Source organism: Gouania willdenowi, chromosome 14 (assembly GCF_900634775.1).
Source record: "Gouania willdenowi chromosome 14, fGouWil2.1, whole genome shotgun sequence".
Classification (NCBI taxonomy): Eukaryota; Metazoa; Chordata; class Actinopteri; order Blenniiformes; family Gobiesocidae; genus Gouania; species Gouania willdenowi.
In genome coordinates this window covers 17,067,497-17,088,070 of record NC_041057.1, presented here as the reverse complement: position 1 = coordinate 17,088,070, position 20,574 = coordinate 17,067,497, and the positions used below count along the sequence as shown (strand labels likewise).

Genomic DNA, 20,574 nt, shown 5'->3' with positions numbered 1-20,574 from the left:
CCTCAGTGAGCAACGTTTGCAACTAAGGTGAGTAATCTATCTAACAATAAAAGGAAGAAAGGTCTGTGTGTGTGTGTGTGTGTGTGTGTGTGTGTGTGTGTGTGTGTGTGTTGTATTGGTTTTTTGTTTTTTTCACAAAAATTCATTTTTCAGTAGCGCGTATGTGCGCGCATGCACATATCCAATGTCAGTACGACACCGGAATGGGTGAATGCGCAATTTTCAAATGCCAAATAAAAAAATAGGCTTACACTGTGTATATGTTGCCTATATTACAGTGTTAAATATTATGCTCAGCACAGTTCATTTAGTCGACTAGTCTCACTCACACACATGAAAGAACAAAGGTTTTTTATGTTTTGTATTTTTTTTTCTTGTCTTGTGTGTTTTAGCAGTCTGTGTACTTTTCTGACATGTCATTTGACCCATTTTGTGTATATTACTGTCTTTTTGTTTTGAGAGTTCTTTTTTGTATCTTTATAATAATATATATAGTATAATAAGATAATACAATATATTAATAATAATGATAATAATTTGTGTTATCATTACATGGCTAAATTCATTTAAAACTGTGTTTTTATGAGGTAAGTTTTTTGTTCGTGAAACTGTTTTTCTCTAAAGATGAAACCGGCTTTTTGATGCTCTTTTATGAACTCTGACATTTCCAACGGTTCTTGAAGGCAGCAGAGGAGTAAGCTAAGAGCCCTTGAATGCCTCAGCTTTGTCAACATGAGTGTTGATTTAAGGTGTTTACCGTCTCATTTTCACCTAGTTTCTTCACCAAAGTCGTGCTAACGAGGTTATAATGTTGCGTTTTAACGAGCCGAGCTAGCCTTAGTAGCTAAAACCTGCTGAAAACTGACCAGGGACGAGCCGCTGTTGTTAGCTTCGGCTAAGCTAGGCTAAGCTCAATGAGAATGGCGATTGTGTCCGGCTCCTGTGCCCAGGTAAACGGGTCAGGACCTGGGCCCTCTATGTCCGGCACAGTACCGCAGGCCCAGCCCATGATAGCCGTGTGGGAATGGCAGGACGACCGGGGCAGCTGGCGGCCCTACAGCGGACAGGTGAGCGCCTACATCGAGCGGTGTCACCGAGGACCGGGACCCGGAGCGACCAGCATCTACCTGGGACAGTCCGACCCCAGCCTGTCCCCGTACCTCATCGACATCCCGAGCCTGAAGCAGTTCAGACAGGACACAGGTGGGCTAAACACACCTGGTGGTAATGCACTGAAAACATCCATATTACCTTCATCTTTCACCATCATCAACCCGGGCCTACAAAGCTAGCTTTAGCCTCATGCTGTGCGTTTACTTTGATTCTCCATAGTTCCTTCAAATAAGGTTTCTCTCAACTTAAACCTAATATTAATTAAATCCTTAAATATCAGCTGTGGTATGTTATGAAAACAAAGGAAACACTGTTACAAATTAACTTATCTGTGCTGATATTTTATAGATTTGAATGAATACTCAAGTCCACCAAAGTTAATCGTAATGTTACATTTAACATTATATATTGCTACTCCTTTGCAACCCAGTTAAAGATCAGTGTAAAATTTTCACTGTTAAACATGATACAAATACAGAATTCTACTGAATTAATCCATGTTAATTTTGTTTCTTCAACGTTTTACAAACACCATTATCAAACTGGGCCTGTTGGTTTATATTGATGGACATAATTAACTCAATGTCAGCTAAATAAAAACTGAACATGTGGAACACATTGTCAATGTCAGCACAAGGTTATTTAAATTATTATTATTATTATTTTGAAAAAGTGGTTGTTTCATGTTATTAATGACTCTTCAGCTCACATCAATGTTATTCATGAAAAGGCTCTGTTTTAGGACCAATGCCTTCTTACTATACATGACATGTATTAAACATAAGGCCCGGGGGCCAAATCTCAGGGGCTTTTTTTTAATTTCCCTGTGCTTATGTCATATGACAGCAGTCACAAATTGTCAAAGGAACTCTCAATTTTTCTAAAATCCTGCGACTTCTTCTGACAAACAATCCCACAAAATCTCCCTACAATATAATAATTTATGCAATGTAACAATTCAGTGATTTTTTCACTTGTATTAAAATACATGACAAGATTGATGAGGAAAGTACTAGTATTAATTAGTAATTGACTAAACATCCTTTAAGGACTTCCCCCTCCGCTATGAATAACATGTAAGTACATCCACTAAAGATTAGACATTTAATGAACTAACTTGTATAGAATTTGTCACAAGTAACAGTTTAATGAGAGGCAGAAGCTGCACAAAAAGGTGGAGACATGTTTACACATCTGCAGGAACAACTCGTTTTTTGGGGGGTTTTCTTCCCTGTTGGAAAAAGCTGCTTTTCGAGTTATTTTTTAAATTCCTGCGGTACACATTGTATATAGATTTATACATATTTGTTTTTGTGATTTTATATATTTCCCAGGAACAACGCGCTCAGTGCGACGCTCTCTGTTTGCCCAGTCCTCAGGTCTGGGTAGTGGATTCTACTGGGAGTGGGCCAACGATGAAGGAGGATGGACTCCATACGAGACTCGGACCTCCATCCTGTTGGAGCACAGTTACCTAGCCCGTCAGGGCACAGCAGACTTAGGCCCACATGGATACAACTACATCGTGGACCTCACATCTTTAGCCCAGGTCAACAAATCCACTGGTTTCAGACGGCTGGTGCGACGACAGTGTAACCTCCCCTATCCGTTGGCCTCCTCCGGGCCCCCGACCATTCCTTCGGGCCCCGCTTGCTCCTGCCAGCAGTGTTTGAACCACAGCAGCACGGGGCCAATGCCCAGCCGTTCACGGTACTCCTTTTTATCAGGCAGCCTGAACCGGCCCAGCCTTCAGGCCACAGGAAGAGCCGCTGCTGCTCACCCAGCCTCCGTTTACTCGCCGTACCCCAGGAGACCCCTCTCTGTGGGGGGCATGTCCTGGGGGAACCCGTGGCCTCTTCCAGCCTCTGGGAGTCAGATCCCAGCTCCAGTTATGAGCAGCTCCGCCAGTGCCAATGGGTTGAGGTACGTGTGAGACTTCTGTGTTTAGTGACTGTTTCTTATTTAAACATAAACCATGGACTCGTCAAAGTATCATCATCTATTCTTCGTCTCTAATAATAACAAGTCGCTCATTTTGTCCATCTTCCTCCTGTCACAGAGCCCAAGTTTCAAACTGTTAAACCATAAACATGACCCGCAAGGCTTTTCTATTAAACTTGAAGGCATTTTGCAACCAAGCAGTAAAAAGTAGCAACACATTTGGTTGTTATTTTCTAAACTCATGGACTGTTTTATTCAGCAACGCCGACTGTCATAATATTTCAAGTTTGTCTCTCATGATTCATGATTCAAGTCTCCCAGTCCATGAAAACCTCACTTTGCTTTCTGCAAGCAATGACGACAATTGCTCAAAAATAACTAAACAAAATTGCAAGAAAACTGCAAGCAAACTCTGTAAACAATTGTTATTAATTTAAATACTTTACCAGGAGCAGATCTATTCCTTATCTTGTATGGAAGCAAAGTAGTAAGAGTCAGCATTTTGAGAAGCTTAACTAATGTAGGGCATCCGATGATGGAAATCGTGGAATTAACTTCCTGAAATACAAATTATCTGTATATATATATAGTTATGACACAATTTTGGGAGAACATCTCGCATATTCACCATATTTTCCTCATAAAACAGAAGGTTTAATGTGTAGCAACTGTTTGGAAGAGATAAACAGACTTTTCATAGATTTTTCAAAATCTCTCGCAATGACCACTCGAACGCGCTCAATCTTGTGAGCTTTGGCGCAATTTGAGCGTACCATTTCTGAAGCATCGGAAAATACAATTAATGAGCAAATTCAAGTTATTTTATTCCTGTTAAGTATTTTTGGCATTATTTTATTTGCATCCTATTAGAGGAAGCCGATAAAACGGAAGTAATACAGAAATGGTTCAACACTAATAAGAACTGATAATCGGAGACCTTTGTTTGCTAAAGCCTTGTTAGAAAAAAGATGAAAAAAAGATGCCCTAAAGATAAGTTAAAAAGCTTAAACAGCAATTTCTTTTTTTAATACTCCATTTTGTTTGTAAGCATCTTTTCAATCACTGAAAGACACTGGACAAGATGCATGGAATATTAAAACAACAAATAAGGTGGTGGTGGTGGAAGGCGACGAGGAGGTGCAAAATGATGGCGGTAGTGTGAGGAGTGAGGGACAGATTGAGTATGAATAAATTTTCTCGTATATGTGATATACGTTTCTTAAAAATTGGAAGAAAGTAATCAGTGTTTTTGGCATGAAAAGTTAAAGTATTGCTAATTGAATCAGTTAGGAAAAAAAAAACTGTCACTAAGAATATTGCTTCAGATAATTGTAAAGGTTACACAATAATCCAAGCCCTTGGTCTGTGTTATTTGCTTCTTTTACTGATTTAATGTCTCCGTCTGCCTCATTTTCCAGCATTCCCTCTATCTCGGTGCCACTGAACGGATCCACCAGTGTGAGCTCCGCCTTGGCAGGTAAACGAGTCGCTCACCTCCGCTCATCCTTTCTGTCAGTCACAACAACAGAGAAACTTCACCACCACACGTTTCCTCTCACTGCACTAAACACATGTCGTTTCTCTCCATCATTCCTGAAAATCAAATGAAGTTTGCAGCTTAACTTTTCCATTACGCTTCTAAATTTAACTTGATTCATTAATTGTATTTCATAGGGTTTCCTGGATGTTTTGTCTTCGTATTTATTGATACTTTTGTTTTTGAAATTTCAATCTTGTAAATTCAGACCAAACAGTCCGATCAGTGATTAAGTCAATCTTAATTTTGTGCCATTCTTGACTTGAAAAGAACTTCTCTCTACTGGATGTGTTTTACTGGACTTCACTCCAAGAACCAGTACCCGTATTCACAAAGCTTCTCAGAGTACCCTCAGAGAGCTCCTTGTAAGGAATAATAAAAGTGATTTAGGAAGTTTCTGAGTGCAACTCTGAGCAAGGAGTTGACAGAAACTTTTATCTTACTGAGGAGGTGTGGTTGACCCTGTTGCTGGGTATGATGTGGTCTCCTATATTCTGTGATTGGATGTTAGAGAAAGGGGAACAAAAGAGCTCTATTCTCCTAGGGCTCTATTTTCCCATGTGCATAAGTCCAAAAAGCCACAGTGGCGCTGTTTTTGGCTGCGAGCTATTCTCCCCCTGTACTTAAGTCAGTCACATCCCAGCTACGCAAATTTGGCTTTACACGCATTCTCCGATGTGCGTAAGTCCTTTTCCTCTTACGCGCTGCTAACCCTGGAATAAGTGCAGCGCCCTGATAAGGTGAAACATTAGATTGCACTAGAAATATGGATTTAGTAACATTTGAAGCCACACTGACTCATGCGTCACTCAGCTGCTGCTGAGCGAATAATTAAAACTCTGACAGACGCAGACTTCTGTCCACGTTGGTCACAGTGATTCGGCTATTTTCATACTATGTCCTACATAAAGTCACAGTTTGATCCACTACAGAGTGAAACACGCTGTCATATGTGGATGAGGATAGACCAGAAACTGTTCCCACACATATTTTAATGAGGCTCAGGTGCCTTTAAACTATTTATATTTAAAACTGCGTATTATTGAAGCCAATAGTTCTGTTTCACTGCAAACATCCCTCTGTATTAAAGCAGGACGCTCTGCGGCCAGGTTATTTCTTCATATCTCCAGCATCTAACTCTGTCACGCTTTACAGCGATGATGATGATGGAGAGAGATTTTAACTGTGACTCAGACAGAAGAATGAAGCCAATCCTCACACCGCAATAATCTGATCAAATCAACCTGTTACATTGTTTATCAATGAAAGTGTTTCAAATTAAGTCAACTTTATCATTTTTAGATTTCAATGACATTTACAAGCGTTGGGAAAACTCCGTGTTCCGTGATCTCTAGACAGCCTAAAAAAAAAAAAAAAAAAAAAAAGGACATCACCGCCTCCTTTCCTTCAGCCCGCCTTCATTCACACATACACGGTTTTGCTCTACTTACGCGCGGTGGGCGTGTCAGGAACCTGGACCAGAGAATACGCGTAGGAGAGAAGTGCGTAACTGCAGGCGTGTGAAAAATCGCTTATGTCCAGATGGGAGAATAGACCCCCTAGTGATTAATGGAGAGTTAAATAAACTGATCATACTTGGACTGCATTAAGAAATGTGTAATCATGAAATTAATTTAATTCAGCAAAATTGAATTAATTCATACACAGCTTAAAATGTTTGAACCTCATTCACATGCTGATTATTATATTGATTTACTTATTGTAGTTAACTGTCCACGTTGGTAATTTTACCGCTTTATGTATTTGATACTAATGGTGGAGCAGACACAACTGTCAGTGATTACTGTGACTGCTGGCCCTGCTAATCAATTCATTGTTCCCTCTTCTGTGGCACAAGATACGAGTGTGAAGCGCTGTTTCCTGCTGCAATCAAAGCGAGGGCAGAGATTACAGCTCACAGAGAAGGAAGTGAACAAATCACTCAGCAATACAAGGTTGCTATTACGTTACTCTGTGTGAGAAAAGTCAGAATCAGAATAGTTTTATTGCCAATTAGAGTTTAAAGCAACACAACTCTGGATGGTGTGAAAAACTAAAACCAGAAACACTATAATAATAAATATAAGGCGCTTATTAATACATTGTCGTTTAACATACAGAGAATATCGTTCTGTCCTTTCTGTTTTTGTCTAAGACTTTTTTTAGGCTTCTTAAAAGTTCTCCTCTCTCCTCCTAACAGTTTTACACCTTAGAAGATCTCTGGGCCTCAGAAGCTTTGTGAATTACTTTATCTTAACAAGGAAAAATTCTAGGAAGATTTTCCTCAGTGACATCACTAAGAGCAACTTTTAGCCTTAGGATGCTTTGTGAATATGAGCACAGACTTTCTGATACTTTTTTTATTATTATTCAAACTATTATTTGAAGGTAGGTACTAAGCGTAGGTGAAAAACCTCAAAAGGAAAATACACAGTACAATTAGACAACCATTTGATCATTGAAATCAAATTTTGCTTATGAACTTTAACCTTTTCCGAGTATCACATTTTATTTTACAGTTCAAATCAGTACCATTTTTTTTCTAAGTAAGGTTTTCCGCTTGTTCCAATCTTAATCGATTGTTTAATTATTGGGATTTTAACAACCACATTGTATTTAACGTGTGTGTAGTATTTATTTGTAACAAAAATGATTACAAATACAATAAAATATTTGTATTATTCATTCTTTTTAAGCGCAAGTTAAAATCAGATTGTTAAAAGTAAGTTAAATTAATATACTTTAGGTATTTTAAAACAGTTTTAAACCACAGCATTTTCCATAATTTTTAAACTACTGTTCAAATAACTACTTAACCATTTTATCTTAACGTATTAATTAACCTAATCTAGTTTTAACTACACAGTTAACATGGCACTGGAAATAAGCTTAATAAATCATTAAATTAAACAAGTACATCAAATTCAATAAATATTCCTTGAATTCCCTATTAAACTATTTGCCAAACTTTACAAATAAATGAACAATAAATACGTTCAACTTAAGTTTCCATGCTAAACAATGTTTAAGTCCAATTTTGAATGTGAAACAGAAGTTTATAGGATGAAACCAATGGCTATAAATCGAGGTCTTACCAGCAGCTGTTCATCCAGACATGTGACGAGTCATTACATCAAATTTCAGTCATAACAGAGGGGAAGAACTCTTTCCTCTGCAGTCTGCTAAACAAGCACTGCCATTGCCCCCAGTTCACCCACAGTCACTGGTTATTGTCATTAAAAGAATCAGGTGTGCGCACTTACAAGTGGGAGGGGCTTCCACCTGGCCCCTCCCCTCCTTAGCAGGAGGGAGGGAGGCAGCTCACAGGCAGTTTGGTAGAGATCAGGGGGGCATTGCACTAAAGTGTGATAAATACATCCAGGTTAAAGGAGAATGTCTGGTTAGATAAAGTCTGGTATCTTGGATAAATTGGCTGCACGTTTGCTGAGTCATGATACAGAGACGAGGCTTAGTGAAGCCGGCTGTGGATGTTTGAGATAAGTGGTGCGTTCATCACTCTCTTTAGAAAATCATGAATTTGATCACAGAATCACTGATGAAAGTATAGATCATTTAAACCTGCGAACAGCTGATGCTTCTGCTGCAGGATGAAGAAATAAAAGACATGATAGGAAAAAATGGAACAGCAAAAACTGATAAAAAGGAGAAAAAGAAAGGCTGGCACACAATAGCCGACTGCCTTAATGCATGAATAATATCCAAACATGTAGAATTAATAAAGTGGACTGCTATAGTTACAGTAAGAGGAGGTGGAGCTGATCACTTTTATAAATCACTAATTATTAGATTTGTTCTTTTTTTAAAGTTTATCATAGAATAGAACAAAATAGGATAGAATAGAATAGACCTTTATTGATCTCCCAGAGAGGAAACTCACAACAAGAAAACCAAACAATTTGGGTCTCCCGCATGGGAGGCAAGATACCTACCACTGATCCAGCATTACAACAAACCATAATCATACACTATGTTACATATCTTTATATATACATTTCCAGAAAGGATCTGTCATCTATAATTTAACAAAAAATAAAAATAACTCCAATAATTTGTTTAAATCAAACCTCTGACAGCAATTCCACATGCAGGATTTATTAGTATTACAAAATAGCCAGAGGCCTGACAGAAAAGTAAATGAAATGAATAGAGTTATTGTAAAGTTAAAAAGATAATAATAGAAAAATGTGGAACCCTTCAGATCCAACAATATAGTATTAATTTTCTTATTTTTAGAACACACAGTGCTTAATTTGTAAATCATGAGGTCCCGGAACAAACGTCGGGTATTGTTCCGGCAGCAAGAGAGAGACAAAGATGTCACGGAACACATTTTTTAAAGTGCCTTTTGTTAACTAACAACCAATGAACCTAAATGTTTAATAAAAGAATGATGAATCAGACAATCAGCCGTTACGGTGTGTTTCAGCACCAAGGACAGCGCAAAATCACAGCTAATTTAGCCACTCATCACAAAGGTCACTATACTTTCAGAACACAAGTACCCACATATGCAGAATATTTACTAACTTTTACACCATATATCCTCTAATGAATCAGCAGCACAACAGAAAATGAAAATAAAATGTGTGCTTAACTTTTATTTGTCAGTACAGCCAAAAAAGAGCCATGGAGAACTTTGTATCCTGGCAACTTTTTTCCATATTTCACAGCCGAGGCCTGACTTGTCTTTCATAAGCCTAGAGTTGTCTGTTGGAGGCAGGTTCTCCTGCATTAGCATGACTGCATGACAGGTGCTGCTACTGCTAACTGCTGCTGTGCTGCTGCTCGCCTCCACAGAAACAAGCTTGGACTTCTGAACCTCAGGCTTAGCTTCACTTATTGGCTTAAAAAAGCTCTTTAAATCCAACTGCTTTTTTTATTTATTCATTTTTTGCCATTTTCTACCGTCTTCCAAGCTGACAGAGAAACTATTTTTGGTGCAAAATCACACTCTAGATTTTACATTAAATTTTCACTTTTACAGCTCGCAACTGCGACTCTGCTCCCGTCGTTCACGTTATAGAACCGTTCAATACATTTGGTTTGTTAGTGAACATCACAGCTCTAAAGAACAGTAGTTTGTGTTTCTCTAGCTGCAGATTTGAGAAGTTGTAACCGGAGAGTTGTGGTTGTAAACGATATTTGTGGCAAGTAATTAAAAAATATCACATCACATTCTACAAGCTCTCACATTTTGCAACATATCTGCTTTTATGCTGCTCACGCTAGCCATGATGCTGCCATTCATGTCGTACAGACACCACGTGCTATGTGAATTTCAAAATAAAGGTGTATCTTAAAGATGACGATTAGAGCTGAACGATTAATTGCATTTTGCGACATTATCGCGATAATAAAAAAAAAATGCAATTTTCTAATCGCAAAGGCTGCAATTTATTTATTTTCTTGTCCTGTCTTGTATTGTCCTGTTAAGTTCAGAGAGTGTTTAAGAAGTGCAGTCCACATGTTTACATGTTTCATGAAACGTGAAGTTAGTTAGATATGTTGAAGAGGTAAAGCCACAGATTTGTTTGCTTTATTGTTGTAATCTGTGCTTTACAATTTATATTTTATATTTATTTAAAGTTTAAATAAATCTGAAGTTGTTTATTATGAAACAACAGATTGATTTATCGCTTGTGTTTATTGAAAAATACATGACAAGTGGCCCTTTAAAAAATAATCGCATATTCAATCGCAATATTGAGGGGAAAAAAAATCGCAATTAGATTATTTTCCAAAATCGACGATGTGGATCGATGTCGTTAATTAATTAATCGATGTATTGTTACACCACTATTAGAAACCACATTAGAGAGAGATGTAGTGATTGTAAAGCTACTTTAAATAAAACTTTAAGCATAATATAGTTCAATTGTTTACTTTAATTATGTTTGTAAAAATTGCAAAAACTATTTCCGCACCATTAAGAGATTTCTAAAACCTGATCCGTGGGCCACCAGTTGACCATGTCTGTGTTAGATAAAATATTTTTAATTTGAAACATGTTCTTGGCTCATTTGGGTCAAACCAAAACAGGATGAAATCAGTCATTGCTGTTCAATGACTAATTTCATCCTGTTTTTGGAGAAAATAGCATAAGTTGTGTGCTTCCTGTGTGTTATTTCCTTCCAATGACTGACTATTCAATACCAACATGTTGGTTAGACGGCAGGTCTCGACTGTTTTAAGTATGGAAATTAAAAAGCTATCGAGGTTTCTTTGTTGTTTCCTTTCGCGTTCTACGCTGCATGCATCTTAAACGCTCACTCGCATCCCGGGCTGCGATAAGCTGAATCAATACAATCAGCAGAGAAAGCGTCGGTGAACCAGGAGCTCATTAGGAAACGCACAGAGGCGAGACTGCAGCGAGACGGCAGCCACTCGAGCAGCGTCTTTTCCAAACAGACAGTTTTAACGCTCATTAGTCAGTAATGAACTTTAATGGTAATCAGTGGTGCTTTGTGTGGTCAACAGTTAGTGAACTGCTTAAGCAGGAGTCCATCACTTTCTCTTCTCACTTCTTCATTTTGACCACCACTGATGTTACTGAACTTCATTGTTTTTTGGTTGTTTGATTTTTTAATCACAATATTTCAGGGATGGGAAACTTTTATCATAGAAGGAGCCACAAAAGTGTGGTTGTTCGATCCAAGGGCCACATTATAGAATAATGACTAATAGGCAGAGGTGTAAAGACTTGATTGTTACTTGATTGAAATTGTACTCAAGTACAAGTAAAATGTAGCTCAATTAAATAGTACTCAAAGTAAAAGTTACTAGTTACTTTCACCTCTCACATATATTTTTGGTAATAAATCTTCCCTTGCATACAGTAAACATCTCATGTATAAACTTAAAAAGGAAGAGACCAAATCTTGCACAATTGGACATTTTCCACCAAATAATCTGTATAAAATAAAAGGTTTGTAAAACTGAGAAAATAACCTTATTCAATGCATTTTTGGCGTTTAATCTGGTTGGTCGGCTATGATGTGATGCATTTGATTGTTGTCTGGTTATTACACTTTTTGTAGTTTCACAGTGTCATCAAAAAATAATTTACTCAGTAACGGTTGGTTGTAGAAATGTAATGAATTACTTAACTTTTTTTAAAACGTACTTAAGTACAAGTAAAATTAATTTTATATATATATATATATATATATATATAGAAGTATACTCAAAGCACCCATAAAAGCAACTCATTTACAGTAACGTGAGTATATGTAGTCAGTTACTTTCACCCCTGCCACTAGGAACTTTGATTTTTGGAATAATTTTGTGTGATTTTGTTGTTATCCTGCATTAACTCATCCAGGATATCAGGATTAGCCTAGCCAAATCCCTTATATAGGTTATATAGGCTTTCGTCACGTTGGAATAACAAAAGGCCCTTCCCCAAACTGTTCCCACAAGGCTGGAAGCATCACGTCATCCAAAATGTCTGGTTAATCAGACGAGTTTAGGAAGTGTCAAAGCGTCTCATTTTCTCACCGATCCCTTCTGTCTGCCCTGCGTGGCAAATGGTTTGATTTAAACACTTTTGGGAAAGAGTCTGATTTAAACACTGAACACTAAAAGGTGTGGCCTAATAATTTTCTCTATATAGTGCACCTCTGATAGCATAGTTATAGCTCACGACCGTAAAAACACTATGAAACGTCTCATGCGTCAGGTCTGTCCACAGTTGCATTATTGCACAGTGGAGAACAAGGCAGGAACCACAAACAACACACATCTCTCTCTTTATATGTGGTTTTTCATATTGGGAGAACACATTGGATAATATCTGCTCCTTCCAAATGTGACGCATCCACAGGCTGAGTGTGTGACCTCTGCTGATTTATGTGTACGTTGATGTTTGCACAGTTGGCAGTTTGCCTCCACATCTTCAATATGGAAAGCCTGTCAGCTATTAGTGGGAGAGATGTTCAAACTATCCCTTGGAATGGTTCGATGTTGGTTCAAGGTTATGTGAGCCAAGCCGTTAGATGCATTTATTTAAAGTAGACACTAGTCATTAAGTCACAAACGGACTTTAATGCATCCACAAAAATGAAGCTACAGCTCTAACAGAGCAGAGGAAAAATACGGCTCAGAATGTTGGGATGGGCGTGTCTATATACAATACGTTTAATCACCTCTAAGGGCTTACGTTTATGGATGTAGTCCAGTCCGAGCTGTCAGGTGATTATGTTAGCCAATCAGATATCAGAACCAAAAGCGCACTGCACAACAAAAGATGGATATGAAAGGAGAGAGAGAAAGCACAGAGTGAACAGAAGCAGTGCTGCGTCGTCAATCCACTTCATGGCAACAATACAAGTAGCAACCTATTAAACCACTTAAAACCAACGCACCCTGACACTTTTACAAAGGCTGAACAGCAACTGGAAATACCGCCTGCAGGGAAAGAAGTACTGCAGCAAACAGGAGCTATGCTAATCTGGAATCAATATATAAATGTGCTGAGAAACCGCACAGAAGCCTTAAACTCCCAGGACCTGAGCTTGAAGAAGACTAACTACTCCCACACACGTGTACAGTAAAGACCTTAGGTCCGCCTACTCTCTGTGATCTGCATTTAACACCATTATACCACAGTTACTGGTTCCAGCGAGATGCATTTTGTTTTAATTTTGAATAGTATGTTAAGTTGAGGTTTTGTTTATTCAGACAAGGCTTTTGCATTCAACTTTTATTGTTGCAGCTGAAGTCAAGTGAAACTTCGAAGGGACCATAAAAGGCGATCAGCAGAACTCCGTCGAAACATGTCAGATGATAAAATAATCCTAAAAAACCTTGTCTAAACAAACAAAACTTCAACTTACCATACTATTCAAAAAGAAATTAAATGAATCACGCTGGAACTGTTACATGGAAGTCAAGTGAAACTTCAAAGGGAACCATCAAAGGCAATCAACAAAACTCCTCTGACGAAGACTGGCAGTTGACAGTCAGGAGATACATTTTTTTTCCTGGAAAACCTTGTCTGAATTAAAGAAACATCAACTTACCACAGATACTGGTCCACAAATGTTCCACACTCAGACTGAGCCCCCCCCCCCCCCCCCCCTCTCAGCGTCTCCTCCTCCCCACCATCCTCAGCACTGGCTCACCTCAGGGCTGTGAGCTGATCCCCCTCCTGTTCATCCTGCTAACATTTCACTGCTCACCACTAGGGATGCACCGAAATGAAAATTCTGGGCCGAAACCGAAAATGAGAAAAACAAGGCTGAAAACTGAAACACCGAAATAAACGATTATGCAAATTATTAGTACCATTGCATTTATGGCTCTGAATGTGTACTAACCTCACAAATATTAAAACATTGCAATTGTGTACATTATTATTATTGCTTCAAAGAATAAATCAATTAAAAATATAAAAAATATTGATTTAGCACAGTATAAAATAAAATACAAAAAATGTTTAACTTGACCCCACTCATACATTGAATAATATTGTACAGGCCTATAAATGACTGGGCTACTGGAAGAGAGTTAAAATAAACATGTTCTCTCATTAAAACACACAGTGCATTGAAGTTCTTGATAAAGAGCAGTTTGACTGTGAGCTCTAGTCTACGTCTCCATTTTCTGCATTTAGTGCAGATTGCTGCTTTAATCCCATCCAAGTCGTGATTTTTATGATACGGACCAAGTACAGTCGTGATAAGTGCAGAGGATCTCTGTGCAATGTGTGCTGACAGACTAAAGCTGCTGACGCACATTCATGCAACAGGCTGATGGAGTAACTACAGTGTCGATGTGACACAGAAACATAAATCACACGTTAAACTCTGCTCAGAAGATGCTTTAGTGCTCAGATGTATTGAAATACAGATGCTCCGTGAGTCCGCAGACAAGTTGGCCTGTTTCCAGACAACATGCTGAGCGTTTGCTCACGTCGTCACAACATCTTGTTTTGTTCATCTTTTTTTTTTTGGTGAGAAAAGTGCAAAAGGGCTCATGCCTGTCAGAGTGAAAGGACTAGTTAGCTTAGCAAGTAGTGGTGCTGGCCAATGAAATCCAGCTTCATGTGTGAATCAACACAAGGGAACAAAGTGCTGCACATAAACACTGAAATCAATCGATACATAAGGTATGGAGAGGTTGGTCTGCAAACTGTAAAACACAAATGTGCCAAACCATATTTATTATGAAGTTACTGTGCATCACACACACACGCACACACACACACTGATATTGTATGATACCTGGTATCTAAAAGCTGTGGTTGGTAATATATCCATATCTCCACCCGCCCTCCACCCTCACCCGACCCCGCCCCGCTTCTACACCATCATCGACCCCGCCCCGCTCCAGGCATGGCCTCCATTTTGATGTCGGCGGTAGGACTTGGCGTGCACTTCACCTCCGCCCCTCCTCCTCCTCCTCCTCCTCTTCCTCAGCAGCAGCAGCAGCAGCAGCATCCAGCCACTCTGTGTCTGCCTCCTCCTCTGCTCCCCCCACCCAGCAGCAGCAGCAGTTCAGTTAGGAGAGCTAAGAGGCAGCACAGGAGAGGTAGCTACCAACTCCCAGTCCCTTCATCATCATCATCATCATCATCCTCTGTTATTGCATCCATCTGCTGTGGCTTCAGAAGCATCTCATCAGCTCGCTCACATTCAGCCCTTTAGCTCATCTATCACCAGCTAACTGTAGCTAACGGCTAACAGGGACTTCACACAGTCACACTAAACTACATCGGCCTGCTTAATATCCTGGGGTAGTTTTATAGGGAAAAAAGTACAGTCTGAATTATTATTATTGTGTGCTTGATACAATACTGCTACATATATGAATACCTTAAGGTTTCCTCAGGTGTAAACTTTACACCAACTGTGTCATGCTTTCATTCATCCCACGGGCCAAAATGGATGTCCTGGCTGGCCAGATTTAGCCCACAAACCTTGAGTTTGACACACATGACCTTCACAGTCATTATTTTGAGAATCTTTGGAAAGTTTTACTAGAAGTTTATTAAAAAAATAATATAAATAATTAAAATGATTGAAATAAGTCTAACTACATATGGCATTTTGATGTTGTTTTGATGGAAACCATTAATGTAACATTACATTTTATGTAAACGGTTGTATACGTATCCATCAGTCTGCCCCAGGGCTACAATAGTAGCCTACCACCACTGTGTGTGGAGTAAAACAAAAATGCAATGTAAAGCACTGAGTGTCCAAAAAGGCGCTATATGAATCGAATACATTTGAATAAGTAAATAAATTATAGGAGCTCCATAAGGTGTGAAACATTCAGTTACTGACCTTATATTGATTTACCAAATAACTTGATTAATGCCTAATTTGGGCACACAAACCACGAGTTTGATTCATGTTATGCAAGAAAAAAATATTTCTTGCAGAGCAAAAAATATGTACATATTTTATTTACATTTGCTTATTATTGAGAAAATGTCATTTAGAATGTATTTATTTTTTAGTCTACATATCAGTAGTTTATCTGCTACTTCTCCACAAGTTTAACTGAAATGCATAATTAGAAAATATATTTATTTTTAATCTATACTGGGACCAATTAAACTTTTTTTGGGTATGTGAACCAAGAACGCAGATGCAACCACTAATATTTTTGTTGTTCTTCAGCAGAATCTGGCAACCATAAATGAATCCTCAAGCAATTATTGAAGGCCTTGTGTGTGTGTGTCACTCATTCAGCCGTCATTCATTTTCATCTTTCCGATACTTCTGCAGTAGCGTCTCCTTGTGAAGCACGTGGTGTTTTTCCTCTTCTCGTCATTGATTCTTTCCTGTTTTCACCTTCTCTCCATTTTTCTCTGTCTGTGATCCTTCAGCCTCCACTCAGAGACCCGAGGACGTGATTCAGCGCTACATGCAGGTGGTGGCGGGAGTGGCAGATGAGGTAAAAACCTCACGTTTGCATTCTGCAGAAGACAAAACGCTATGCCGTTAGATTAGTGCTACAGTTTGCCTTTGCTGCTACAGAATTGTGGCACAAATATGAAGTCATAAAGTCGTGCATTAGTATCTCACCCACGTCTCTCTGTCTGTCTCCCAGGACTGCATCATCTGCATGGACCAGCTGTCCAACCCATCAGGCTACGAGACGCCGTCCTCTGAGGGCGGGGCACTGAACGTGCTGCCCGACGCTGTGGGAAAGTTCATCAAATGTGGACACACGCTGCACATGCTCTGTATGCTGGCCATGTACAACAACGGGACCAAGGTACGCCACTCGCATCACGTCAAGGCAACAACGATCAACCAATAAGAGTCTGAAAGCAGCTCCTATCATCAGTGTCAACACAATCTGAAAATAACACAAATGTAACCATTTGATTACAAATACATTTACGATTATTGGTCTTCCATTTAACATCAGTTAGCTGCTGAATTATTTGACTTCCCTTTTGAGTAACACTGTTTTTCAACCTTGGGGTGGAAAAAATTAACTTTTAGCAGTGTTACACCACCTAGGTGCAACACTGCTCTCCCTTTTTTATATCCTCCCTATAATAAAAGGTCTCTTGCCCTTCCTTAGGGAGGGCTGGTGATGGTCACAATTAAGCAATAAAATAAATCAATTTATTTTATTGCAATAACAAAACATACATTGCTGTCTCATAACGATTGCACTTCTTGTAGTGTTGACCTTTGACAGCATGTGCACACAAGTAAAAAAAAAAGAGAAAAAAACTTTAAATTTTTTTTTATTTATTATCCTTTTACAAATTAAAACAATCTCAAACTGTAATCTACTTTAACCCCATAATAGGTAGCTTTTTTTTTTTTTGCCAAATGTAAAGTTAATTGTCAAACACGTTTCCTTCCACTTGCTCTGAGAAACAACATAGTAACATAATAATAACTGTATGTAAGCATAAATATACCAAGATGAAAAATAAACCAGAACAAGATGCAAATTATGACAACCTGAAAACATAAGTGGTTACTGCAGTGTTATAGATATAGTGCATAGAATGTAGACTGTGGTTGTGTGTGTTCTAGTCTTGTTTTACATGTTTCACTCCTGACTCTGAGGGCCAATGTGGCTCCTCTGATCAATGCTTTGATCCGTTACCATGGTGGTCTTTTCTATGCTTTCATCTGTTACCATGGTGGTCTCTTTTATGCTTTGATCTGTTACCATGGTGGTCTCTGCTCCTAAAGGACGGCAGCCTGCAGTGTCCGTCCTGTAAGACGATCTACGGGGAAAAGACGGGCACGCAGCCCAAAGGAAAGATGGAGATTTATAGCATCAGTCAGGCACTGCCGGGTCACCCCGACTGTGGAACCATCCAGATCATCTACAGCATTCCACCTGGGATACAGGTACGTTAGTAGCACCGCAAACCTCCAGGAACACAGTGTTAATCTGTGTCACTGTGTCTGTAAACACTGCAGAGAATAAATAATGCTTCTCTGATTCAAAACTGCAGCAGCTTTAATAGGATTTGTATTGAGCTGCTGCTGTTCTGCGATTATTACATTATTTTAGTGAGTTTCAGTTTAAGTAGACTTTATTATCCCCCACCACAAAGTGTGGAAAGTGGATATAGGTTTGAGCTCTGTTCGTGCATCCGTCCATCCGAGTTAAAGGTATCAATACCTTGATGGCGTTCGAAAATGAGAAGTGCAAAAAAATTTTTTCCAGATTTATTGCCCTTGTTCCGGCTTTTTGACTGTTTGCCGTATCTTCAAAGGGGACAAGTTTTCTTAGAAATCGTTTAAGATAGGATAACCAAATTTGGTGTGTGGCTTCAGGGTATCAATACCTTGATGGAGTTTCTTCCAAAGTTATTGCTCTTGTGCCGTTTTTTGCCGTACCTTCAAAGGGGACAGCTTTTCTCAGAAACCGTTGAAGATAGTAATTTTATATTCTGATGTGATGATACTTTCTAATGTGTACATCTAAGTTCGATTTAGGACAGTTAGGAAAAGGTTGAGAGTTTTAATGACAACCAATCTGGTGGGGTATGTTGATGACTGTGTAATTACTTCATATTGATCAAACGCTAAGTTTATTTAAGTTTATTTATTTATTTTCAATCGTAGGGCCCCGAACATCCCAACCCAGGACAGCCGTACACATGCAGAGGCTTCCCTCGATTCTGCTTCTTACCGGACAACGACAAAGGACGGAAGGTAAACACATACTACAGGGTGAACTCCTTCAAAGACAAAAAGTCTTTGGTGTGTAGTCATGGCAACAGAACTAATGGTTTAACCAACAATCTTAAACTTTTGAGGATGATGATAACTGATAAATAACAAATGTATTATGTTTTTTAACAAAACAGATGAGAAGCTAAAAAGGAAGGAAGGAATCATAATCTACAGGTGCTGGTCTTAAAATTAGAATATCATGAAAAAGTGGATTTATTTCAGTAATTCCATTCAAAAAGTGAAACTTGTATAATGTATACATTCTTTTCACACAGACTGACATATTTCAAGTGTTTATTTATTTTAATGTTGATTATAACTGAAAACTAATGAAAACCCCAAATTGAGTATCTCAGAAAATTAAAATATTGTGGAGAGGTTCAATATTGAAGACACCTGGTGCCTTGCAAAGGCCTTTAAATGGTATCCAGTCTCGTTCTGTAGGCTACACAATCATGGGGAAGACTGCTGACCTGACAGTTGTCCAAAAGACGACCATTGACACCTTCCACAAGGAGGGCAAGACACAAAAGGTCATTGCTAAAGAGCCTGTCTGTTCACAGCGTTCTGTCCTAGCACATTAATGATGAGTTTCCTCCACATTATGGGTTTTTGGGAGGATATTTAATTAATACAAAATGGGTGTTAAATTGGGTCAGTGAGTTGGTAACAAACCAGAGAAACCATTGCTAAAGAAGCTAAATCATTTTTGTTATGATCACATGACCTACAGCACCAATCAAAACTCAGAAACCACATCATAAAAGACTTTTACTTAAGGTTTTCAACTTGTGGGTTTGGCTTCGGGAAAGAAAGAGAAAGGTGTGTTTTATTTTGAAGTACGGTAGGTGGTGATATAGTGTGTGTGTGTAAACAGGTGTTGGAGCTGCTGAAAGTGGCGTGGATGCGTCGGCTCATCTTCATCGTGGGAACGTCCAGTACTACAGGAGAACCGGACACGGTGGTTTGGAACGGCATCCACCACAAGACTGAGATGATGTCCAACCTGTCGGGCCACGGGTTCCCTGACCCCAACTACCTGGACAACGTCCTGTCGGAGCTGGCCTCTCAGGGCGTGAGCGAGGACTGCCTCCAACCTGCTGGAACCGCACCCAACTGCAGCTAGGACCCAGCAGATTCCCCAGGAGGACTTCTCACTCTGAGCTGCTTCTATCCAACTGGAAATGTGTTTTTCTAAAGTTACGCCACACACGCACATCATGGTATCTTAGCGTAAGAATCTCATCGAGCACTTTAGTTCTGACGGACAATAACCAGGAGGTGAAACCTCACGGCTGTAAATACAAACACGAGTTTCTGCTGCGGATCGGTGGAGTACGTTTTTATTTAAAACATTTGCAGATGTTTGACTTTTCCTTTTTGTTGGACAAAGGCGTGATTTTCATCACTTCCAGTGTGTGGACATGAGGACAGAGACGCATCGTATCCATTAAGCTCTGGTTAAGGGAATCTCACTACGACAATCAAGGTCATCAAACTATTTCTAACGCATTCCTGTGTTGACGGCTCAGCGCGTGGTTAACGTGTACAAACCCAACAGGAAGGGAAGCAATCTGCAATAAAGAAAAGATGCAAATAAATAACGCTGTGTCATTAATGGATGGATGGTTGGAACGCTCACAGGTCCATCAGGGTCACATTAAATGCTGCTTACCTTCTTTATTGTGATCTGCAGAAATGGAAAAGTAAAGACATGTCCTGATTCTGTGCTAATCAAATCTTTAATAAAGCAGTCAAAATATTTGTATTTTCAGTTGATTTGATATTTTTTAT

General features: G+C 39.0%; 1 protein-coding gene across 2 annotated transcripts; it reads left to right on the top strand.

Moving 5' to 3' along the window:
• The first annotated feature begins 671 nt into the window (after positions 1-671).
• Positions 672-20,459, top strand: dtx2 (deltex 2, E3 ubiquitin ligase). 2 transcript variants are annotated; one of them, XM_028465916.1, is made up of 9 exons: positions 672-1,203; positions 2,448-3,036; positions 4,473-4,531; positions 14,945-15,142; positions 16,449-16,516; positions 16,673-16,840; positions 17,785-17,946; positions 18,670-18,759; positions 19,658-20,459. In XM_028465916.1, exons 1-9 carry the CDS (start codon positions 915-917, stop codon positions 19,904-19,906), a joined length of 1,872 nt encoding a protein of 623 aa, XP_028321717.1. In that variant the 5' UTR covers positions 672-914; the 3' UTR covers positions 19,907-20,459. The 2 variants fall into 2 exon arrangements, with proteins under 2 accessions (XP_028321717.1, XP_028321718.1); XM_028465917.1 differs by lacking the exon at positions 14,945-15,142.
• Positions 20,460-20,574: the final 115 nt, after the last annotated feature.